At 40.0% G+C, this 23773-nt stretch overlaps 2 protein-coding genes and 1 pseudogene across 5 annotated transcripts in view; all 3 read left to right on the top strand.

The window, feature by feature from the left end:
* Positions 1-7559, top strand: part of LOC145486506 (uncharacterized) — a 31057-nt pseudogene extending 23498 nt beyond the window's left edge. The window contains exons 4-7 of the transcript XR_014049295.1: positions 1247-2029; positions 2306-2395; positions 2638-5164; positions 5397-7559. The product of XR_014049295.1 is annotated as an uncharacterized LOC145486506 (transcript). The remainder of the gene's footprint in view (positions 1-1246; positions 2030-2305; positions 2396-2637; positions 5165-5396) is intronic.
* LOC145486501 (uncharacterized) overlaps positions 1-7719 on the top strand; it is a 77051-nt gene extending 69332 nt beyond the window's left edge. Inside the window, exon 5 of the mRNA XM_081465179.1 lies at positions 7573-7719. Within this exon, the coding sequence (XP_081321305.1) occupies positions 7573-7591 (19 nt within the window). The 3' untranslated portion in view covers positions 7592-7719. The remainder of the gene's footprint in view (positions 1-7572) is intronic.
* A 1023-nt stretch (positions 7720-8742) lies between these two features.
* Positions 8743-23555, top strand: LOC145486967 (uncharacterized). Of its 3 annotated transcripts, XM_081465672.1 has the most exons (12): positions 8743-12156; positions 12724-13785; positions 15009-15095; positions 16369-16447; positions 17295-17341; positions 18028-18136; positions 18540-18596; positions 18835-18920; positions 19326-19433; positions 20243-20286; positions 21151-21263; positions 22781-23555. In XM_081465672.1, the coding sequence occupies exons 1-12, from the start codon at positions 12106-12108 to the stop codon at positions 22849-22851; spliced, it is 1914 nt and encodes a 637-aa protein (XP_081321798.1). In that variant the 5' UTR covers positions 8743-12105; the 3' UTR covers positions 22852-23555. The 3 variants fall into 3 exon arrangements, with proteins under 3 accessions (XP_081321798.1, XP_081321799.1, XP_081321800.1); XM_081465673.1 differs by lacking the exon at positions 18540-18596; XM_081465674.1 differs by lacking the exons at positions 20243-20286; positions 21151-21263; positions 22781-23555 and having other exon boundaries at positions 19088-19405.
* The last annotated feature ends 218 nt before the right edge of the window (positions 23556-23773 follow it).

The following is a 23773-nucleotide window of genomic DNA, read 5'->3' as shown; positions in this document are numbered from 1 at the left end:
AGGTAAATTTACAACTCGTGTAAAGTGTAAAATACCTCTTGGGGGTTTGAAGGGTTATGTGATCGGTGAGTGAGGGAATTATGCATGTGCACGTGTCACACCAATCACAGTGCGGGTTGTATCAAAGAACGAATCAAATTTCCTGTTAGAAAATAAGATGGCATCTACATTAATCTGGAGACGTGTCAGATTACTGTAGTTTGTTCAGTCAACCATTTTATGGCTTACTATTTAGCTATCTTACCATGACCGATGTAACATCGCAACCATAAAAACTTGTCAAATTAACCAAATCATCACTGTACCATGAATGCTTCTATCTCCGACACTTCACACAAAAAATAACTCTTGCACGCCTTGCGTGCCTATGTTTCAATAAAAAGTTTGTGAAAAGAGACCTTTTCTGTCAAAATGATATATAAAACTAAAAAGGGTATAGAGGCTGGACCTCAGATCGGAGCCTTCCCATATGTAACTTTGTAGAGTACCTTCCCTTGATTTTAGATGTAAGGGAGGTAAAATCAGTATGAAGAAAATCACAGAAGGGTAGAACGTTTTGCCAAAGAAAACTGAATTGGTAATTCAACCATTGACAGTCGACCCTAACCGTTTGATTTTATGAGAGAGTGATTAGAGTTCTGTTAAACATTTGGGATTTTTTTTTTTGTTACATCTCATATCTATATCACATTTAAAAACGAAATACCCATGGACAATTAATTGGAAAGCTCTAGCTGATTGTGGCTAACCTCTGACACATGTACAGCCAAACAGATGATGTCGTCAGTCAGTTCTGTTATTAAAGCCGTTGTTAAAGTTATAGTGTAGTTATTATTTGAACTTCAATGCATGCAATGCATTGTGCAAGAAAAAGAAAACAGAAGACGTATTACAAGTATTGTTGTAAGAAAAGACGCAAAGTTTAAAACTGCTGCCTTGGGGCACTGGCCCAGACAACATCACCTTTGGAAGCAACGAATGTTCTTGGACAATTTATTAAGCTTAACAGGACCGTAATGCGTGCAAAGTACCCGAACTAAAGCTGCAGCATCCAAGCCCGTATTCCATAGTCATTAGAGTAGGTAACCTTGATCATGCTAAAACTCAAGGAAAATGTGTCTTTTCAATGGCATTCTTTCAATTGCACAGCAAGCAACACCGTGACTAAAAGCCCTAGCTAGAAATGGCTTGTATTTGCTAAGGGTATTACATAAGAAAAGAAAAAAATATTTTTTACCTCATGCAGGTGTAACTGGAGGCCTTCCCCTTTGCTCGTTCGATTAAGATGGCGACTGCTGCCCCTTCACCCTTGGTAAGCTCTGTGGAGAAGACAAATGGAGCCAAGCTGAGCAGACTTCTCATTGATGGTGGAACAACGGTTCTTAGGAAGATTTTCGACAGTTATCATCCCCCAGCAAATCTGTTGGCTGATCTCAATGCAAACTATCATACTCTGAACAATCTCTTAAGGACGAGGGTTTTACATAAACCACAGTGGGACCTACTGTTCCCGCCTGGTGGAGCCACACCAGACTCCAACACATTTGACATCACTTTGTTATTCCTCCTTCTAACCAACATTTGTGGACTCTCCCCTCCCCCCACAGGGTGGCTCACTAAGCCCCCTGCGAGTGACACCTCTCTTGAGGCAAACCTCGCTCGCATCAAGTTTTTTCGCAATGAGTTGCACGGTCATGTTACTACTACGGGTGTTACTACACCTACTTTCTCTGCTCTGTGGCTGGAGATTAGTGCTGTTCTTGTTGCTCTTGGCTTGCCTCAAGGGGAAATTGATAGATTGAAAGCAGAGCGTTGTGGAGAGGAAGATTTTATTGACGTGTTGTTTGAGTGGGCTGACAGTGAAGAAGACATCAAGTCACAGCAGAAGGACATACGTCAATTTCAAACAAAAACTGGGCAAACTGTTGATGAAGTACGTCAGACTCAACTAGAAGATCGGAAAATACTTCAAGACAGCAACCGGATGTTGGAATAAGTGCATGAGGTAGAGACCAAAACACAGCAAACTGTTGATGAAGTACGTCAGTCCCAAATCAAAACACAGCAAGCTGTTGATGAAGTACGTCAGTCCCAGAACAAGACACAGCAAACTGTTGATGAAGTACGTCAGTCCGAGACCAAAACACAACAAACTGTTGATGAAGTACGTCAGTCCCAGGTCAAAACACAGCAAACTGTTGATGAAGTACGTCAGTCCCAGACCAAAACACAGCAAACTGTTGATGAAATAAGTGAGTCCCAGACCAAAACACAGCGAACTGTTGATGAACTACGTCAGTCCCAGACCGAAACACAGCAAACTGTTGATGAAGTACGTGAAAAACAACTAGAGGATCGTGGGACAATTCAAGATAGCAACATGACGCTGCAAGAGGTATTTCAGATAGACATCAAGTTGTTACAAATGTTCGTGAAACTCAAATTGATGACAGCAAAGCAATTCAGAAAATGAGTCAGAGCCAAACGAACACAGAGAGGGATGTTGCGAAAGTACTCGACAGACAAGAAGAATTCCATAGGACACTTCAGGAAACGGAGTCAAGAGTAGAAGAAGCTTACGGAAAGCTGTTAAGAATCCAAGGTGAACACTTTGAAACTATGCGACAAGATTTGAAGCAAACAGCTGAAGACTTAGAAAGTCAAAGAGAAAAGCGCAGGGAAAACAAAATCCTCAAGAAACTCGCAAAGATTGATACCTTGAAGAATGTAAGACATCACGCAGACAGATACATAGAGGGAACCCGTTTGTCAATATTTTCGAAGGTCGAGAGTTGGTTAGATGACAGAAGTTCCCCAAATCGTGTGATGGTGGTCAGTGGAAATGCTGGGATGGGGAAATCTGTAGTCTCAGCTGTCATGTGTGAAAGGATGCAAGAGGCTGCAGGACTAGCCGGAAGCCACTTCTGTCAGCATGACAGGGCGCGCCACAGGAATACCAAGGTGATGCTACAGTCCTTAGCCAGTCAGCTGTGTGATTCTCTGCCAGACTACAAGAAAGCGCTCGTGGAAAAGCTGTCAAGAAATCTGGGCTTAGAGATTAACAGCATGGAAGTGAAGGATCTGTTCGAAGTGCTGTTTGAGGAACCTCTAACCAGCTTGAATGATCCTGGTTCGACCTACCTCATTGCAATAGATGGGCTAGACGAAAGCGAACTGCAACGACGAAATGAGCTACTAGATGTAATTGCTGATTACTTCCAAACTCTTCCACTTTGGATTCGATTTCTGGTGACAACGCGACCGGAAAGAAACATAGCAGAAACTCTAAAGGTTTTGCATCCCCTGCGGCTGGATCCAAACGTTGAAGAGAACGTGAAGGATATTCACCTTTGCTTTGAAAAGCAAATCAGCCATTTATTGCAATCGGAGCATCGAGAAAAGATCTTGCCAGCACTGGTTCAAAAGTCAGAAGGAGTCATGCTATATGCTCATTACCTGGTTGATTTCATAAAGAAGGAAGTGCCTTTTGTAACCCCTGAGCTGCTGGACAGCATCCTACCATCAGGTATTTCGTCTGTATACCAGTCGTATTTCAAGCGACTGGAGACTGAACTTTGTAAGGAACTTAACGTCACGGAAGACCAATTTTGGACATTTCTGAGTGCGGTCGCAGCCGCAAGGGAGCCACTGCCACTCGGTTTCGTTTCTAAATTGTTGCTACCAGGTAAATCCACATCATTGGCTCAGCGAAAAGTAAATGCGGCAACTGCATGTGTCTCAGCACTTCTGCCCGTTCAAGACAAGTGTATTCACTTCTTTCACAGGTCGGTCAAAGACTGGTTGATTGATACTTTTAACTACGGACATCACGACTTCAGTGTGGACGAAAAAGAAGGCTCTGAGGTCCTGTTTAAGCTCTGCGTTGATGAGCTTGATGAGGTGAAACAAAAAGGCGTCGACTGGGCACAATTCAACGACACTACAAAGTACGCTCTGCGACATGGAGTTCAACACATGTTACAACTAGAGGATGCGAGAGTATGCAGCCTTGAGGAATTTGTGACGAAATTTGCTTTGGACTTATTGTTTGTGCAAGCAGAGTTGGGGTCTAATGTAGCAGCGGCGGTAAAAGACTTGTTTTCCGGAACATCTAGACTTTGTGTCCAGAAGCGGATGGGCATCGAAGAATTTAAAACGGACCATAACACTGCCTTGGTCTTGTCACAGCGTGTTTCGGAATTACAAAGGCTTTCCGACACCATCTTAGAAATCTTGAAGAACGAGGGAGGACCTCAAGTTTCATCTGAAGCGTTAAACCTTTTTAAAGGAACTATTTGCAAATCGTATTTCAATGTTCAGCTGTCGTGTAACCTGTTTTGATGTTTCACCGCAATTAGACTACATGCTATGCGAATATGAAAATAACACCATACAGCTATGGTCGCTCCATACTGGCAAGCCTTGGAAACGAGATGTCAAGATAACGAAAGATTACTGCTTCAAGTATGACGACGATGATCCTTTCTGCAAACCGTCATATAGGGCAACGTAAAATCACTGCTACTACGGGTTGGGAATGATGCTTTGTCGTATCCTCCTAAGTCATCGTACCGCTTAGTGATGTTTCCTTCTGCAAAGGACCTTGTCTTGCTAGGAATCCTCAGCCATTCTTATACGTCTGACGGGGACCTGAAACCACTTTTTCTTTCGAGCAAGTGCTGTTTCTGAATTTTTCAATTTCTGGAGACAAGATCAAGATGCTAACTGATCGCACCAACGCTAAATCAGTTATCATATGGAGTCTAACAGATGGTTCAGTGATAAATCGTTTTGAGAGGAATGACAAGATTTTGTCCTTTGCTTGGTCTCCCGATGGAAGACTGTTAGCAATTTCTGACCTTCCTGGTTCGATTGTTTTGCATGACGTAGCGGATGATTATAGAACTCGAGCGACTATTTCAGAAGTGTGCGGAATGATAAAGTTCTCCCCTGTCTGTCGATGTCTGTATTGCCTGGTTTTCAACAGTGCCAGGTGCAATCTCTTTCGTTTAGACGTCAACATGGAAAATGAAGAAGTGTCTTATCAGCCGTGGGAATTTGAGTCGTGTAATGAGACCGGATTTTTATTAGGAGATCCTTTTTACTTGCCATCTGAAAGAGATGCCATCCACTCATGGGAACCTGGACTTGCTTTTTAGCCTGCGTAGCTGGCGGGATTTCGCGTGCGAGTGCTTTTGTTTTGGCGGCGAAGCCGTGAACGCGAGCGGCGAAGTCGTGAGGGGATTGGTGAGGAGTCGAGTTGAAACCATAAGAAATGAGGCAGGCGGGAATTTCACTCATGACTTCGCCGCTCGCGAATTTTCTCGCGGGCCGTGAAGAAAAATAATGGCGGCTCCGCCGCCAAATATCGCTCGCGAATCCCGCCAGGTACTCAGGCTACTTGCCTTTGTGTTGAATAAACAATTTGTATTGAGAGTTGCTTCAAGGGATCGAGTTCTAGACATACTGCAGCTTGATGAACTGACGACAGTGCCAGAGTTTCAAAGACTATTGTGAGGAATGCCGTATTATCATTGAATGATGACACGCTGTTTGTTATCACTACAACAGATCGGAATCCAGCAACACTTATGGCTTGGGACATTTCAAGTGGCACGCTCAAACCTGGGAAAAGAGTTTTTGAAGACACTGGTTGGCTTAATGAAAATAATCTTGTCGCTGTAAGAGAAGGTGTTCTGTTGCAAACCAGTAGCACCCTTAAGCTGTGGACTTTTTTGAGTGCATCCGAAGTTGGACCAACTTAGAGGATATCGCTGATGTAATCCCCATATCAGAAGAACGAGTGGCCTGTGACAGAAGGAGGAAAGTCATCATTGTGGATACAATCAGGGAGGGCATTCTGTCAACAGTTACTATTGATGGGAATTTTGTTGCATGCAACAGTAAATGTCACGTGATAACCACTGATCTTTGCGAATTGCAGATGCATTGTGATGTTGTTTTCTGGAAGATTTTGGAACCTTTTTGAACCCTTTTTCTTTCCTCGCAGCAAGACATTTTCTCCTACTGAACAGTAGTGCGTACTTGGTGATTCCGAAGCCCTTTTCGTCCTCGATGTAGATTTAGGAGAAAAACTCCGCACATTTCAACCATAAACTCAAAACCCCGCGTTTCCTAGAAACCTTGATTGCAAGTTTGTTAGTGACGAGGAGTGCGTTGCCTGCCTCAGTGATGGTTTAAGAGGTTATTTCCTTCAGCTGTTTAAGGTTAAGTCAGGTGACCTGCGGAGTGAAATTGCTGTAGAAAGCCGTGTGTACAGTTTAACAGCTTGTCCTCGTGAGCGTCATATCGCCATTGGCTTTACAGATTCCAAAGTGAATTTCAAAGTTTTTCGGGTGACGTTGCCGGGAGATAAACACAGCAGGAAGAACAAAAGGTCAGGTTTTATTAATAAGGAACAAAGTTACAATACAATAACTTGAACCGAGCCACCTGAGAGATTTTAACCAATCACAGTACGATTTTCGAACAGAAGAATCTAAGTTGATCTCACCAATCATGTTTGAGTAGCGCGTTTCTTGGCCCTTGGAACGAACGATTTTGATTGGCTGGTAATTGGATTCAAATTTCTTGACTTAAACAGCACCACAAGCGAGCGATCAAAATAATTTCAGTTGAACCTAGCGCGTAGAAAACAATGCGTTACGGTCCAAGGACAAAAAATAATAAATTTGAAGAAATGATTTTCAACTCGACCGAAAGATCCTGTTCTTTAACGAAAACAATTTTGAATCCAGCACAAGATAGCTAACACCCTGAGTCTGGCAACAAATACAATAGAGTACATGACACGCGCCCATTCAGAGTGTTCGTCCTTGGTTCAGATTATTTTTGTCGCTCATTTGTCAAGCTGTTCAAATCAACGACAACAGCTAACATTGACGCCGCTCCAACCACGAACAAACTCAGCTACGTATGGCTCAAACTCGTGCTGTGATTGGCTGAAAACTCTTTGGGAACCCACTTGAAGTCACTACACTGTGAAAGCAACACAAAGAGTTAAAATTGTTTAAAGCATTTATCAATACTAATATCACTGAGGTAATCCCGGATATTAACATAAAACTTGCATTAGAAATGAAATTATGATAAACGTGAAACTCGGTGAACAATAATTCGACCAGTTTGTCGCGAGCACGGGACAATGGGGGAAAAATTTAAGGTCCCCGCGGTCCAAACCTATGAACTACGGTATACCAGTCGAGTGCTCTAACCACTGAGCTTCTGATAACCCCTGGTGACTTTTTCCAATAACACTTTTTATTATAGCTTGTCTCTTGTTCATCAATTTCCTCTCCGTGTTCAGTTCATCGATTCTTTTGTCCTGTAACTCCTCCCCCATCCCACGCCTGTATGACTGAAATAAAAGAATTTAAATATTTCTTCTTGATTCAATTACATATTTCACTGGTAAATAACATGCATGTTTGGTCTTCCTACACAAGAATGATCTGTGTGTTTGATTAGACTGGTCATCGTATTGTACATCATGTTGTTTATGTGATCTCATATTTCAATTTTTCTTTTTTTTTTTTTCATCTTTTGAGGCAGGATCAAGCCTAAAAAGTGATAAGAGTACACTGCAGCTAGTTGGAATTTCCAGACGAATCGGCTGGCTGAATGATATGGTAGTAAACTGATCGAGTACCAGCCATTTGAGCCAAGAAGAGGACAGACTTTGCAGTGGATCTGTAAATAGACTTTGGTGAAAATGCGATATTTTAAACTACTGAAGGCCTCTTTATTTCTTAGAAAAATTAGAAGAACGTGCAAAGTGCGCAACACCAAAGAATCGCGCGATTGTTCGGTCACGAATTCTTTCTATGAACTTCTGTGAGAGCTAAAAGGTTTCAAATTGCGTAAAAGAATCAATTGCATCATTTGCTAAAATACAATGGTAAAAAGTTTATATGTAAGTTTAAGTGGAAATAAGTTACAAATAAGTAAATACGTTCGTGGGCAGTGGTATGAAAACCAATTTCAAGCTACAAAGTTAAACTGTGGTAATTAAAAAAGTGATTACATTTACCGGTTTAGAGAAATGACGGAAATTGGAGAAAGTTCCTAAACAAGAGTGTACATGCTGTCAGTACAAGAGAATAATCGTGACTAATTTTGAACCAGTTGTAGTGTTTTTAATTTAATAAACTATTTTAGTTTCCTCGCGGCAATGGAATCGAGAATTCAGTTTTCAATGTGCGTGAGTCAGTCTTGTGATGATCAAAAAGGCAAATGTTTTAGTTACGTTTGAGCAAATGCTGGTTTGAACTTCAAATGCATTAGAGAACAGCTTGACTTAATGAGACTAGCATTTTCAAAAGTATCGTGTGTTTTTTCAAACCTAGTTACTTTCTTATGAGATATAAGATTGCACGCGTGTTCTCATTGGTCGATAGGTGTGTTTAGATCAGAGTATGTAAACACAGTCGTGTTTCTGTGTTCTAAGAAATAGTTTAATTTACAAAAGTATTAGAGGACTTTTTTCCGTGTTTACGTAGCCTTATCTAAACATTCGGGGCGGAGGTGGGGAAGGGGGGGGGGGGTTGAATGAATTCTCGAAAGTTGTGCAAGCCCTCCACTGCGCCTCGGGTTTGTATAACTTTCTCGAGTTCTCCCAACTCCCTCGTGTTCATATGAAGCCATGTAAACACGGAAAAAATCCTTAGATATACGGTACCGAATGATTACATCAGAATTCAATGAAGTTTACTACTTAGGGGAATGTTTGTTTACAATATTTGCCCTATTCGCTGAAAAGCTTCAGTTTTTGATCAACTTACAAGATATCAGCTTTTGATATTGATTGGGCATGGCATTATTGACTAGCTGTCCAAAGCAATTTCATCCTGATGTATTGTTCTGTATTAAATGTGGGTTTAAAAAGTCAAATTTTGTAAGGGATGTATTGGCTCCTTAAGCCTTTTGCCATTCAGAAATTTTGCGGCAGTTTTTTAAAGCCAGTGTCTTCTTCAGTACTACACCCAAAGAGCTAAAGTATGTTTTACTCGCTCTATGTATCAATTCGTATCTAGCATGACGCCTACCTCAGTTCTCCTCGCAAAGTCGTATGCTAATGAGGCAAAATATAAACAATGACGTCAGCAGAGATTCCTCTATTCAGACGCCATTACATCATAAGAAAGATTAAGCATGACACCTGTGTATATGAAATCAATCAGAATCAAATTCTGTCCACAGTTTGAACTTGTATAATGTTAGAAAACCCAGTGTCATTCAATGACACTGTGTAAGTTATAGGAAATAGAGCTTCTTAAGGATTTGTAAAAACTACATTTTATTTATTTCTTGTAAAAAAGAAAAAGTATTTTATCGAAGGCTTTGTAGACGGAGATATTTTAAATTTAGTTAGCTTTTGTGGGAAATGCAATTTATTTGGACCGTGGAGAAAAGATGTTATGTTACCGATCGTTTAACTTATATACACTTTTCCCAAATCGCATTATATTTTCATAACGTTTGTTACCGAGAGATTTGAAGTTTTCAGTGTAGCATCTTGTTAAAAGTAAAATAATCGATTCGAACACGACTCGATTTAAATTGAATAAAACTTAAGAGTTTGTAAAATAAAAAGGCTGTTGTGTTACATCAGTGTAAGAGCGAAGCTAAAGTCAACTTGAAATGATAAACCGCGGTAGCCGCAAAGGGGTATAAAGATGCTTTCCTAATATTGCAACAGCGGCTTAGTTTTCGCGCGCATATATCAGCCAATCAGAAAAAACCCAGATATTTGAGAATAAGTTATGTTCATGGGAAATGGTTTTCTTTTCAGCATTCCCATTTTATTAGAGGGGAGGAAAAAACCTTTGGTAACCGGGGTAAATTGAATATGAAGACGGCTATATTTAGACGAATTAAGCCCGTATACTCGGGCTAGCTTCCCCTACTCCTCCCGCGGAGCCTAGGGTATCAGATTTTCTTATAGAGGCTAGTTATTCCCGCCGAACTTTTATGACGTTTTCTCTGTATCAATTAACCAGTTCGCAGAGGAGTACATGCTGATCATTTCAACAGATAGAGGATGAAGGACAAGTCGGTCAATTGCATTGTCTACAAAATACGCGCAGTGAGACGCAAGTAATGCAAGTTACCAAGTTATATTTCGGTATTATACTCTTATAAGAGATTATCAAGGTAAGAGAGTAAAGCCCCCATATAGGCCTTATATCCAAGGTAATCCCTCTTAAGTTATTTTTACACGTCTGATCGTCCTTTTTATAATATCGCCAACCAGAGACACTACCAGAATTTGTAGATCTCGTCATCATTATGGGATATTTCGCGCGGAATGTAAGGAAATAAACAACATACCTTGGCTACTATACGAGAAGCTGATATGATTTCCAGTAACGCTCAATATTAGTATGTGTGCGCTCGCCTCCGGATCGAGCGGTCCAGGTTCGAGTTCCGGCCGACGACATTGTGTTGTGTTCTAGTGTAAGACACTTAACTCTCACAGTGCCTTTCTCCACCCAGGTGTAGAAATGGGTACCAGCGAATAATGCTGGGGTGTAACCCTGCGAAAGACTACAAACCAGTGCAGGGGGGAGTAGAAATACTCCTAGTCGCTTCATGCTACAGAAACCGGGACAAGCTCCGGTCTGATGGAACACTTGGCTCGTATGCAGACTTTACCTACCCCAATACTAGTATGCCGCGTTCGGAGTTATTGCAATGCTCGAGAGAAGAAGAACTAACCCTTTAATACCCGGTGTAAATGAAACGGCTGCATGTAGAGACGACATGAGCGCGATTTCTCTCTTACACGCCCCTCCCCCCACCCACACTCTTTCCCTCGCCCGAGTCTATTGCGTCGCCTGTGGTATGAGCCTTACGCTAACAACTCAGTAGTCCCAAGCAACAGACACTCAAAAGATGTTATAGTAAATGTTGATTTTCATGAGTTGAGGTTTGCGGGAGAAGTTAGAGACCTCTCAGCAAAGCTGTGTCCTTCACATATGATTGATAAAATCTTCTACTGGATAGCGGTTTTCCTTTGGATGTCGAGAAGTAATTGGATTTGCATTACTACGCGACACGATTGGCTCAAAAAAAACTCGCGCCACTTTCTCATCCAATCAGAAGTATTTCAAGTTTTGTTTACTGGATTGTCGGTGTACTTTTGAAGTGATTTCATTGGTCCTAGTTTAACTACCGGCTCAATAGGCCACTTTCGATATATCAACATTCAGCTTGATTGTGAGGCCTAGAGGACACAAACAAAAGAAATGAATATACATGGTCATTCAATTTCCTTTGTTTGTGTCCTCTAAGCCTCGTTGCCAAGCTGAATTTTAACATATCGAAAGTGGTCTATTGAAATCTGCTCTATCTCAATTTACCCTGTAATTCTTAAAAACTTCACAGCGTTAATCACTCCGGTCTTCAAATTACGGGACATCGAGTTTACAAGGGCAACTTTTTTCTTTTTTTTTTTTTTTTGATTTTGTACCGTGATGGCAGGCTCGGCTATCGACTAGAAGCTTGCAGACACTGGAGACATGATCGGTAATCCGTTCCTGAGAGACCGAGAATCGCCCAAAGACCTCCTCCTCCTGATACCCTATTTATGCCCAAAACGGCTAAAAAACCCACCCTTTCAGCCCTTTGGGGCCGTAAATTAATTACATAGCTCATATAAGAGAGGACCCCCGGGATCGTGCTCCACGCTCTGTCCCATTAAACTGCCTGTTCTGCTGTTCTGCGGACTCTTGAAGGACCCTTGGAGGTTTGCCTTTAGCGCTTGTTTCGAGTCCTATATATATCCAAGACGGTGGGTCGACACTGTACTGAGGCAGGCACTGAGGCACCGTTCCCAGTCTATGGAACGATTTACGCGGTCATGAGCCAACTCATGAGCCCGCGTTTAACAGGAACCTTTGGTCATGCGCATGGTTGGCGGCTGTTTTCGAATAACAAAATGGCTGCTTCGCTGTTGAACTTGTCTTATTTGACGCAGCGAATGTTTTCTGCGTGCTTCAGTAGCTCCGTTTTGATTAACTAAGGTCGATTTATGTCGTATAACCCTTAGATAATCCCCAGTAGTAATTTTGTGAAGCTGTGAAAATGTCGTCTTTGTTTTCAATCGGCGAAGATGAAATGGATCTTGATGATGAGGTAAAAGGGAGAAAACTCAGGTCTACACCTTGCACGTTTGTACTCTTCATAAATATAAACTTAAACTCGTTCACGCTAAAATATACATATCGAACCAAAGGAAAGAGTTCTTTTTCACTCGAATATTCGGAGCTCAAAGACGTCATATCTCATGTAATTAAGCTCACATGTCGTAAGGTTCTAAATCAGTCCATGAGCTCAATGATGGTTTATACTGTACTTTCAGCATTTACATGTAATTTATGGAGACAGGAAGCGTGAAAGTTTTGCGTGATCTGAAGAAGCTACAAATCTTTCACGTGAAAACAGCTTATGTTTGTTAGTGCTGAATATTGTGAATAGGCTAAAGGAATTTTTTAACCGTGTTTGCATAAAATCACTCAGCTATTTAAACTCCTGTCTCCAGAGAGCAAATCTTAAGGCTTCCAAAGGACCCACAGGATTGGAGAAAGCGTGTTGATGCGCTGTGCGTCACTCGGCATGTAACAGACTGATGATGATCATGACGATGATAATGACATGTACATGTAAGCATGTTTAAATCTAGCGTGTGATTGTTACTTTTAGGATTGCTTATTGGCAGCTTGTGTCACAGGGAGTTCAGTTCAGTGCACCACCGATAATTCTCAGACGAATTCAGTTTTACAACAAGGCAGTTCTACAGATAGCTCCCAAACACAACTCTTGAGAGCAAAAGAAGTAGAGAAATTTAACAGTCATTATTCAAGAAGGCCATTTCAATCACTTGGCAACATAAACACTAGTGGCGGGGTTAGTGAACAGAAAAGATCTTCCACAGAGCAAATGCACAGAAGTTTTTCATTTGCAAGTACAACTATCCTGCAAAGGAACAACACAACGTCTTCAGCTAATGGATTTCCTGCCACTCTGGCTAAAAGATTTGCATTTGATAATAATTCATCACCTAAACCTTCGTCCAGAAATAGTGCCAGTTTGTTACGATCATCTTCCACACCATCAATCAAGACTGCAGAAAGTACCACAGTGGTGCACTCATCAGACAAAATTTATCCAACGTGCAATTCCTCACCATTTCAGAGGAAAGTATCAAGCAGAGATTCACAGTTACAGGAATTTTCAAAGTGCAACTTAAAACCTGGAGATTCACTTGAATCTAATAAAAGACTGGATCCTTCAAGCAAAGTTCTTTTGCCATCTAATTCAACATCAAACTTTCTATCCAAAAAAGAACTTTCACTACTCCACAGTCCAAATATTTCTACTGGTTTTAGATCTTTCCATAATTCAAAAGCTACAGATACAAAGACAATGAGTCCAGTCTGGCAGCAAAAAGGGTCTTTGAGATGTACACCATTGTTAAATGGTGAAGCAAAAGATTCTCCTCTACCTATAAGCAAAACAAGTTCTTCCTTTTGCAATCAAACAGAAAGACATTCTGCCAACACTTTTCATGGCAATCTGAATGAAACTAAAGCTTCTGAAACCCCTGTAATGTCCAAGCAGAGTGGGCATACTGGTTCAAACACTTCACAGGGTCACCAAGCTGTTACTCCTGTTGTAAACAGAAGCCATTCAAGAACTCCATCTGTTAGCAAAACTCCAACATCTAGGAAATTTCCTGGACCTGCTGGTCTTCTGCCAAAACTGGTGTGTATAATATTCATGTATGTAAATAATTAACAGTTATTGGACCAACTTGAACAAAATATTGCTGTTATCAGTGGCAAGTGGATCAGTTATTTGCCGAGGATGAAGGCTGAGGCAAATAATATTGATCCGCAAGACACTTACAAATTGCCCTGTCATTCAATGCTTTTTTCCCCTTCCTTTTCATCGGTTAAAAGGCCACCACATGACTTGCAAATAGCTACCTACAAATAATGGTTTTCTCATGTGCAATACTGTCAAAATGTGTTTTGTTGTAAAATTAATATTCTGCTCATGCATAATCATACCCAAGCTCTTGTGTAAAAAACGACAGATCGCTTCCCTGAACTGCCAGAGAGTGATTTAAAGGCTTCTTAAAGGATCTGCACACAACTGACAAACCCCGCTATTCTGCTCAACCTCGTCCAATAATTATTGTAAAATATTTTGCAATTACTGAGTTCAGGGAAGCGATCTGCAAGGATGTTTTAAAAAGTTTCAGCAAAAGTATTTCAGTGAAAAGCGTGGAAAGTTAGTCGCCAGTGAAAAAAATTCAGTCGCATTGGTGACCACCAGTGGTCGCAACATCAAGCTCTGTTATGATGTAAGATATTTAAGTGGGATGAATGATTTCAATATGGTCTGGGTAATGGACTTTACTTTGCAAGGTTGTCAGGGCCTTTGTGTTATGTTCTTGAGTACAACTTGTTGCTTTCATAGTGCCTTGTTCCTCCCAGGATTAACAATGGGTATCAACAAACTGCAGAGGCGATCTACAACTTACAATGGTCGCACACCTCACCTAGTGGCTGTAGTGGCTATATACTAGAATAAATTTACACAAGTCTTTCAGTCATTACCATCGCAGCTAAACTGACCAATCACTTTCAATAGACAAGACTTATAACATCATTGATTGACTAACACTATTCACTTGACTCTGAGACGACATCCACTCAGGTTGTCAAAACATCAGTCACCAACAACAGTTCTTTTCTGAACTAGCCTCAGCCAGATGATCACACAATACTATCTAGTGATACTCCTGAGTTCAAACCATTTACTATGTAATGTACGCGTAGTTAAGTGCCAGTATAGATGAGTGCTCTGGTTTCTCCAGTGACACCATATCACGGCAATAAATTTTATTACACACATTTTAAGATTAAGAATGTTTCCAAATCAATAGTGCTGAAGAACATATTTTTTACTCTTGGTTATAGAGTCCTGGTCAAAAGCTTGATGATACATCTTTAGTATCTCCACTTCCGTCCACGAGAAAAAAATCTCCAGCAGAGAACAAAGTACATGTAAGTTAAAATTATGTAACATGTGTGCAGCGTGTGCTTGTTCATGTGTAGCACTATAATTGGTCTTTTTGAAAGTGTACAAAAGATATACATGGACAATCAGAAAACAATAAGAATTTCTGTATTAAAAGCTTTGTTTTTGTAACCATATGGCTGTAGATTACACAAGCAGAGAGAAATTACTTTTTTAAAAATTATATTCTGTAAACGAAAAGCAAAACATTTTTGTATTATGTCTCAAAGCTTGACTATTGTTTCTACATGTATGTGTATAACTCAATACAGATCATGAACATGTTTTTTTATTTCTTCAATTTAAATGCTTATATACTAAGTCAAATTTTCCTCGCATTTTGATTGGTTCCTACTTATGATCTATTGCTGGTTTTCAGTGTCATGCAATTCAAAATAGATCAAAATAAAAAAACAAAACCATTCAATAGGTAAAGTCCAGAATCTGGGAAATGAAAGAAGGTAAATATGCAAAGACTCTCACCAAAATTCTGGTCACAGCAATTTTTCTTATGCGAGATATGCAGAGAAATTTTTTAACCCAAATTTACAGAGATTTGTATGGAGACACCATGCTGGTGCCCATCCGTATGAGCTCCAACATGGCGGCCAGAAACCAACAGAAACATCTGTCACTGAGTTTTGCTACAAAAGCGTGAATTTATCCCTCAAGAAACTCTAAAAAAAATTTAAAATAATACTTTTTCTAAGACATGAACTGTTCAGATAGCCAAGTTCCCTGAAATAAGTCACTTTTTTAACCATCATTACAACTCTCTAGGCCGTCATGTAAATGCCGCGTCACGCAAAAGCTTAGAAATTCAAGCGTAGTGTATCACAAAACCAAGAACCCATTCGGCGCGAAAATTTGTATGAATAGTAGCTTTTAGCTGCTCTTATACATCATTAAAGTAAAATCTCAGGAAGGTCAATAGTTTTGTAGTTTGAATTTTAGTGACGTCATGTGAAAACCTGCTATTGGAGGACAGATGTATAAATGTTGTCATTAACATTCCTTTTCTGTTTCCTTATTATATAAAACAGATAAATTTCATGTTGCCGTGCCCATGTTCAGTAATATGTAGATCGCAATAAGAATATCAGTGACAAGCTTGCCTAACTGCTCAAGAGCCTTTTCTTTGTTCTTACCACATTTTTTACCTCATCTGTGATGTATTACTGAACAGACACAGAGCAACATGGAATCTCTCTGTTAAGCTGTTTCTGAGAATTGATACACAATATTATTCATTCATCAAAGGTTTCTCAGTCAAACACCTCAGAAGATGATGATTTCAATCGAGATCCATGGATATACATGCATCAGGACTTCTTAAAGAGTAAGTGGTACAAATATTTGGTACACAAATATATTATTAATACAATCACAAGTTTAGAACTGTGTGTTCAGAGTTGTGTAATGTCGAGGTCTTGCCTTTGCAAATCTGCAATGGATCTTCATGTTTTAGTGGTACCCTCTGAAGTGTACTGTATGATGGGAGCTTTCATAGTTAAGTACAATATTAGTAAGATAAATTTAAGGTTCAGTCTGCATACAGGTGTAAGAACCAAGAGGCCCATCAGGCCAGTGCTTATCTCTGTTTTATGTAGCATGAAGCGACTTGGAGTCTTTCTATCTATCCGTACAAGTAAGTCTGTATGCTGTTGAATGGAACAGTGTGTGGATGTGATGTGATTATGACAAGCAATGATGTGATATGATGTGATCTTTATTTATCCAGCTGTGACCTAATGTGGGTACAAATTATATAGAAGAAAAATACAAAATCAATATCAAATGGGAAAACATTCATCAGTAAAGTTAATACTTGTAATAGCACCCATCTACTGTAACAATGACTTTCTTTTATTATCCAACTCTGCTTCATAGAGTACAAATAACGCGCGAAACGAGTACAAATATCACATGATTTTTGTACTCGTCTCATTCCTCCTGGCCATGTGAAAGGTTACAGAACTTGGCAAGTCAGAATTTTGGGACAAGAAATATTTGGATAATAAATCACTTATTAGATGTTTTGGTGTGTAGTATCGCTGTATATTTTTACTTGTTGTTTGTATTTTGACTCGCCCTACGGGCTCGTCAAAATACAGCACAACTCATAAAAATATACAGCGATACTACACACCAAAACATCTAATAAGACGTATGTCTTCTTACCACAGATGTTCCACTTGCAAAGAGATACACTATCATCAGAGTATATAATGAGGTATGTTTTCATTCTATACTATTCAACTTGCATGAAGTTGTATTTTAAAATGTTCAGTCCTATTTATTGCATAAAGTAAAATAATTTTAAAAAATCAGGTATACTGACTCTTGCCACTTAATCTCTAAATCTTTCATTTAAGGATTTTTGCAATATCTTTTAAAGATCTCTAAAGATTCCTGAACAAGAGTGGTAAATTGTATCATTCAAGAACATCAGTCGCATCCATGTCACTCGTGCACCTCCATTACATCTGTCCAGATGGCGTCATAAGGGTTGCATCAAGCATGCATGTACCTTAAGTTCCTTGAAATATTCGTTATATAAACAATAGCCTCCATTTGGCACAAAAATAGGCTCGGATATTTATCCACAGACATTATCTGTTCTGAGAAGCGAAAAGTTTTCCGAGAGCTGGAGGAAAACTGTGAGCTTCGAGGAACAGATGATGTTCATTTTCAACGTCAAATGGAGGCTACTATGTTTATTATCCTTCAAATATTTTTCGCAACACGCGCAGTTTTGAAAATCAGGAAATATTCTCAGATATTCCCCAGTTTTGGCTGGGGAATATTCAGTCACGTGATGCATTTAGACCAATCATGCACGAGCAAAATATTTGATGGATTATAAGGATTGTTATTTTATTTCAAAACATAATTAGTGAGTGTTTTCATCCCATTCAGGCAATCCAACAAAGACTTGAACAAGGTAAAGTGCCCTGCCTGTGTGCACTGGTCAAAGCATTTTCACTCACAGAAGCAGATGCTAGTGTTTTACTCAAGGATCCAACAGGTACAATTGGTAACAGCCATCCATGTACATGTTGATGTCTTCTATCACCTTAATAATTGTAGTAAACAGTTAATCTTTTTCTGATCTGCTGATGGTCAAGATGAACTGAATTGCACCATCTGCAGATTTCATTAAGCACTAGGCAAAGGGCAAATTGACCAGCTCTGAAGCTGATTTTGCCCACCTGGTTTGACCATCTGGTGGAAAGTTTTTCTTAATAAGAAGCTTAGTTCAAAACGTTTGGCCTGCCTGTGAAAACCAATTTCTTTCCTGATGAAAATGTTATTGTAGCCCATGAATCTGTTTGGTATCAACTGCAAGTCTGTACGTGCAGTACAGATGTCTTCATTTGGTCTGCTCGTGCTTTTAGAGAGATGGCTTTCTTGTTGGTTATTTTCAACAGGGCTCAAACTCAAGCCGTTAGGATATGTATCAGGCTACTGGGCCACCCACAAAGCAGGTCATGGGCACACTCAAACGTGCCACGAAAAATGTTATCAGCTTCATTCTTGACCTTGATTTTTTTGCTGTTTTAAAAATTTCAGTGACTGTTGTTTGGAGGGTTTCTTTTGAATTCACAATGAAGTGGCTTTTTTGAACCTTTCTGAACTTCACTTGAGATATTTTTCACCTCACTTCTTCAGCTTGCATGAATTGCCTATTTTTATTAACGATAATAAAATTATTAATATTCTCAGGTGAAATTCATGGAACACTACATCGGAAAGTGCTGGAAGACTTTCAAACTGAACTGGCTCCTGGTGCAGGTCTGGTACTCAAACATGTGAGTATGGTTCTTCATCTCAAAATCTCAAACTGAGACATTGCCATATTGACCGAGCGACAGCAAGGTCAATATGGGAAGGCCAAGGTTTGAGATTTTCCCATAAAGACCGAACGTTTGAGGATAATAATTTTTTTATTATGTGGCTTTTTGCTTTGGTTTTGCAGGCCCGTAACCGGCCTGTGGGCATTACAGGAGAATAATGCCGTACAACTGGCCAATCAGAGTGCCCATTTTATCAGCTACAAACACAAGCCTTATTATAATAATAATATTGCTTATTTCCCTTTTGATATTTTTTCAGTTGAGAGATTGGCACGGGGTACGTAACATGTCCTTCACCTGAAAAGGAATAGTCAGCTAACTGATTAGAGATGTGCTTAAAGTCCAATTTCTTTGTTATAGGTGTCGGTTTTCAGTCCAGCGCCAAGGAAACATTACCTCAACATCACACCTGGCAACATTCTGCAGATTTACCCTCCCGACCCTCAGTTCACGAGCAGCCAGACTCTGGTGAGTAGAAAGGGCAAGACTCTGATCAATCCTTATTATGTTATATTCTCTCAACCTTTTTGGGGCAAATTCTTCTGCCCAAGTTTGAAGAATAAAGCAGCTGATCAAGGTAGATTGCGCAAAGGGATCTGGGCATTAATCTTGACCATGCGGAGGGTGAAGAGCTTATTAAAGAATAATGGGAGGTGAATCAAGTGTTTCCAAAGTAGTTTGTGTCACGAACTATAGTCAAAATCTTTCTCATTTTGTTTCAGCTCAATGAGATCATGTCTTTCCACAAAGATTTAACCTGTCAGAACAAAAACTATACCCTTAATTGAGTTCGAAGTCCATACTACATGTACAAGTTACGTACTGAGTTTTGTTCGTGCCATAATTCGAGGGAGAGAAACAAACAGGATCTATAGCTTACAGTATGGACCGAGAAGACGAGGTTAATTTGATGTTTAGCACATTCCAACTGTGTGTTTGACGGATTCGGGAAACCATTTCAAGTCACGCGGAACAGCTTCAAATGACTGACGTAGGTAAAAAGAAAAAAGGACTGGTTCGAAATTGTTGCTACAGTTGTAAGTTGTTAGCACGCTTTATGTGCGTCGTCTAAATTTTAAGAAAATGAGACGTTTCACATGTTTGTTTGCCATGACCGTTACGAAAACTTGACGATACATCACGAGGAATTTTAGCGGGCTGTAGAGTTGAATACGTCTCTATAAAATGACCAATCGCAGCGCGCGTAGTAACTGAGAGATATGATGAAGTGATTTCTCTCCCTGTTGTACAAATGATAAGTATTCCTTCTCTTCTAGGCATCTCAGTGTACTCAGGCGGACAATAAGCAAAAAGAACAGAGGTAAGTTTGTATGTGTATTAATAGTAAAAAAAAAAAAACAATGGAAAGATTTCTCATTCCACAGCCAACCAAGAATTAAATTTGTCTGGACTGCTGACAGCGTGCGTGTGTTGGCTTTTTTGATTGGTTGCCAAAGATGGAAAGCCAACAAAAGTTTGTCAATCAGAGTTGTCAAAAGTGATCTATTGACATGAAAGGCTCCGACCACACTAATGCGTTTTTAAAATATCCGTTTTCGTTTCAACGAAACCGAAGCAAAATATTTTCGGCCACACTGGCGTTTTCGTTTTGTTTTCATCTGTCCACTAATCCGTTTTCGTAAGAAAACGAATACTTTTTGACAAGTTTTTGCCCGTCGTCCACACTAAACGACCTAAAACGCTGATGGAAGCGATAGGAAATGTCGCTTTTTTCGACACCGTTTTCAAAAGCCTCCGTTTTCACCTGGCCTCACTAAAAACGGAGCGTTTTCAGAACGATGCGTTTTCAAGAGGCTCTACTTTTGAAACCGTTTACGAAAGCCTCCGTTTTTACCTATCCTCACTAAAAACGGAGCGTTTTCAAAACGATCCAATTTCAAAAGGCTCTACTTTTGGAATCGTTTTCATCAACGTTTTCGGTCGTTTTAGTACGGACAATAGGCGACAACGCGTTAAAAGTATTCGTTTTCGTACGAAACCGATCAGTGTAGTCGTAGCTTGCGAACGCATGCCGACGCATTTCCGGCGCATAGCCGGAAACACGTCAGCGTTCGCAGGCTAGTGTAGTCGGGGCCTTAGATACGATTCGCTGTAAGACTATGCTGTTAATTTTTGTGAAAAGAAACCTTTTGTGTGACTGTTTGGTTTTGTATTCTTTTATCAGAGTGGTCATTGAAGAGGAGGTTATCAGTGAACAGGCGGACTGTTATCAAGAGACAAACACCACTGATGAAAGAACAAGTGTCACTGAAAAAGAAAAGGAATGGATCGAGAAAGGTGAATCATATGCGAATCATTGCATGCCTTGCCGAAGTGCATATCATGTCTTTAACGGCCGGGTTTGAAAACCTCGTGTAGCTAAGATTTCCCTTTCCATTTAACAAATTGACGTCAGTTTTTCATGCGTCCGTCCTGTTATTGATCATGAATACGGTAGTCCAGTTTCGAGTTCGCCGTTACCACTGAATAAAAGTATTGAGAACGCATTTGCACAGGGTTAGCCTCCACCTAAAAAAAATATTCACAAATACCGGCGGAAGGTGCCACACATTTGAAAATTAAACAATACACAGAGCTGTAAACAGGTCATCTTCTCGCTGGAATTTGTGAATATTTTACTTTAGATCGAGGCTAACCCTGTGCAAATGCGTTCTCAGTGCTTTTAATCAGCGGTCATGGCGAACTCGAAACTGGACTATTACATCTTAACAATATCAAAATAGCCGAGTGGATCCGCCGGACTACTTTGACAATGTTATGACGAAAGTCATTGTCAATAATAGGACAGACGCATGAAAAACTGACGTCAATTTCTTTTTTACAATAACAATTTGTCAAATTGTCCGCTCTCGCTCGTTGGCGCATCGCATAAGTTAAAAATTCATGTGTCTGTACGTTTATTGACAATGAAAATTAGCCAATGAGCGCGTGAGAATCGCTACACTTGTTGTAAAATTTAATTTACACCCAGAAAAAGTTTGAAAAATGACCTTACACGTTTTGGCTACTCAGTGTAACTTACAGTTCTTGTTGACGCTACGTCTAGAGATTTCGAACTCACGCTCTGTTGAAGAGACTCGAGGAGCCCGTTGAGTTTTGAGTGATCGAGCAAGGTTCGACTAGAAAAATAAATAAAACTACCTGTGAAGAAGAGTCGAGCGATAATAAAAATACAGGACAAAATATAAAGACTTACAAATGTTTCCTAACTGTAGCGATGACGGTGAAGCTAGGTAGAGTATAGATTCCGCACTAATATTGACTTGAAGCTAGCAAAAACGTTGAAAAGATTGGCGCACTAGGAAACCGTAGCGTTTAAATAGTCCTAATTTGCATACATAAATGGCAAGCTAAAATAAAAATTCGCACGTGGAATCCTACACTCAGTACTAGGGTTGTAGTAAGAAAAAGAAACCGCGTGAGGTACAGAAAAATCTTTGCCGCTGAACACAATTGAAACCTCGAGATCTCTGGAATTACAGCCGAACCTCTACAAATGGCCACCTCCCCATAACGGCCACTTCTCTACAGCGGCCACGTATTTTCATAGCAGTTGAGAGATTTGCTCTTATTTTAACCTCAACAATAGCCACCTCCCCATAATAGCCAGTAAACTCTGTCCCCAAGGTGACCCTTGTTGAAAGGTTCGACTGTACGGTCGAGTTACTCCTCTGGCTGGACAACAAGGCCAGGAAAGAGCAAATTTGATCAAATTTGTTGAGTTGGTTGCATCGCGTCCTGATCGCAGAGACAGAAAGATTTTCCTACTCACTTTTTTTGTTTTCTTTTTTCAGACTGCTTCGAGGATCTTTTAGAAGGACTAGACGATGACGATGACTTTCTTGACGAAGCTCTTCTTGTTTAGTAAAAGAAAAATAGAACTGTTACATGAAAACACTAGGAGTATCTAGTGTTGGCATGTGAAACAAAATGACCAAAGATTGCCGTCGAAAATATCTCTTGTTCCTTCGACAATCGCAAATTTCTGAACGAATGAAAGTTAATTAAGAAAATATAATTGTAGGAACCTCGATTTTAGAAGTCATACTTGTTCGATGGAAGGTATTGAAAGTAATGTAAAGTTGATGTTTCTGAGGGGTTAGTGATACTGTACGGTCTCAAGGAAAAAATTCTGTTACATAGTTGTCATGAATTAGTTGCTAAGTAACAGTGGCGTGTTGCTATGACGACACGCGGACGTGCATACCAACTCTCTAACTGTTTGTTCGAGCATGTCCGTGTAGTCTTCCGACTGGGTGCTTAAAAATCGGTAAGTCTTCGGTACTTGTTCGGCGCCGAACGAAAAGATACGATCCATGCAAAAGAGGTCAGTGATCAGCATCGTTAAAAATTCGCCATACAATATTAACAGCTTTTCCAGCAGAAAGGTGTTGAGAATATGAATATGTATGATCCCTGTAATGTCTGTTAAAGTGGAGATCCCACTGACAGTGTACCTAATTGCTTTGTAATATCGCAAATGAACCTTTGGGAATAAAGGTTTACACTTCATTTGGAAGTAGTTTTCTGTCCAGTTTCTGGAAGAAAAGTTGCACTCCTATTCCATCCAAGGCCATCCTTCGCCATCCGTTCTAATGGGTTCATTTCATTTGTCAATTACTGTTATACAAAATCTATTGATTGTTGCTGGGTTTTGCTAAGGAAGTGTAGCAGCTATCGTAAGCTTGTAATTCTTTTGCTTGGTCATGATGTAGCAGCTGTTATTGTGCTGTTGTCCTCTCAAAGAGTATCAAGCCATTCATGTGAGACCTTACGAGAGCTGCTAA

Source organism: Orbicella franksi, chromosome 5 (genome assembly GCF_964199315.1).
Source record: "Orbicella franksi chromosome 5, jaOrbFran1.1, whole genome shotgun sequence".
In the NCBI taxonomy this organism is placed as follows: domain Eukaryota; kingdom Metazoa; phylum Cnidaria; class Anthozoa; order Scleractinia; family Merulinidae; genus Orbicella; species Orbicella franksi.
The sequence above is the reverse complement of the archived record's forward strand: the minus strand, read 5'-3'. Positions and strand labels throughout refer to the sequence as shown.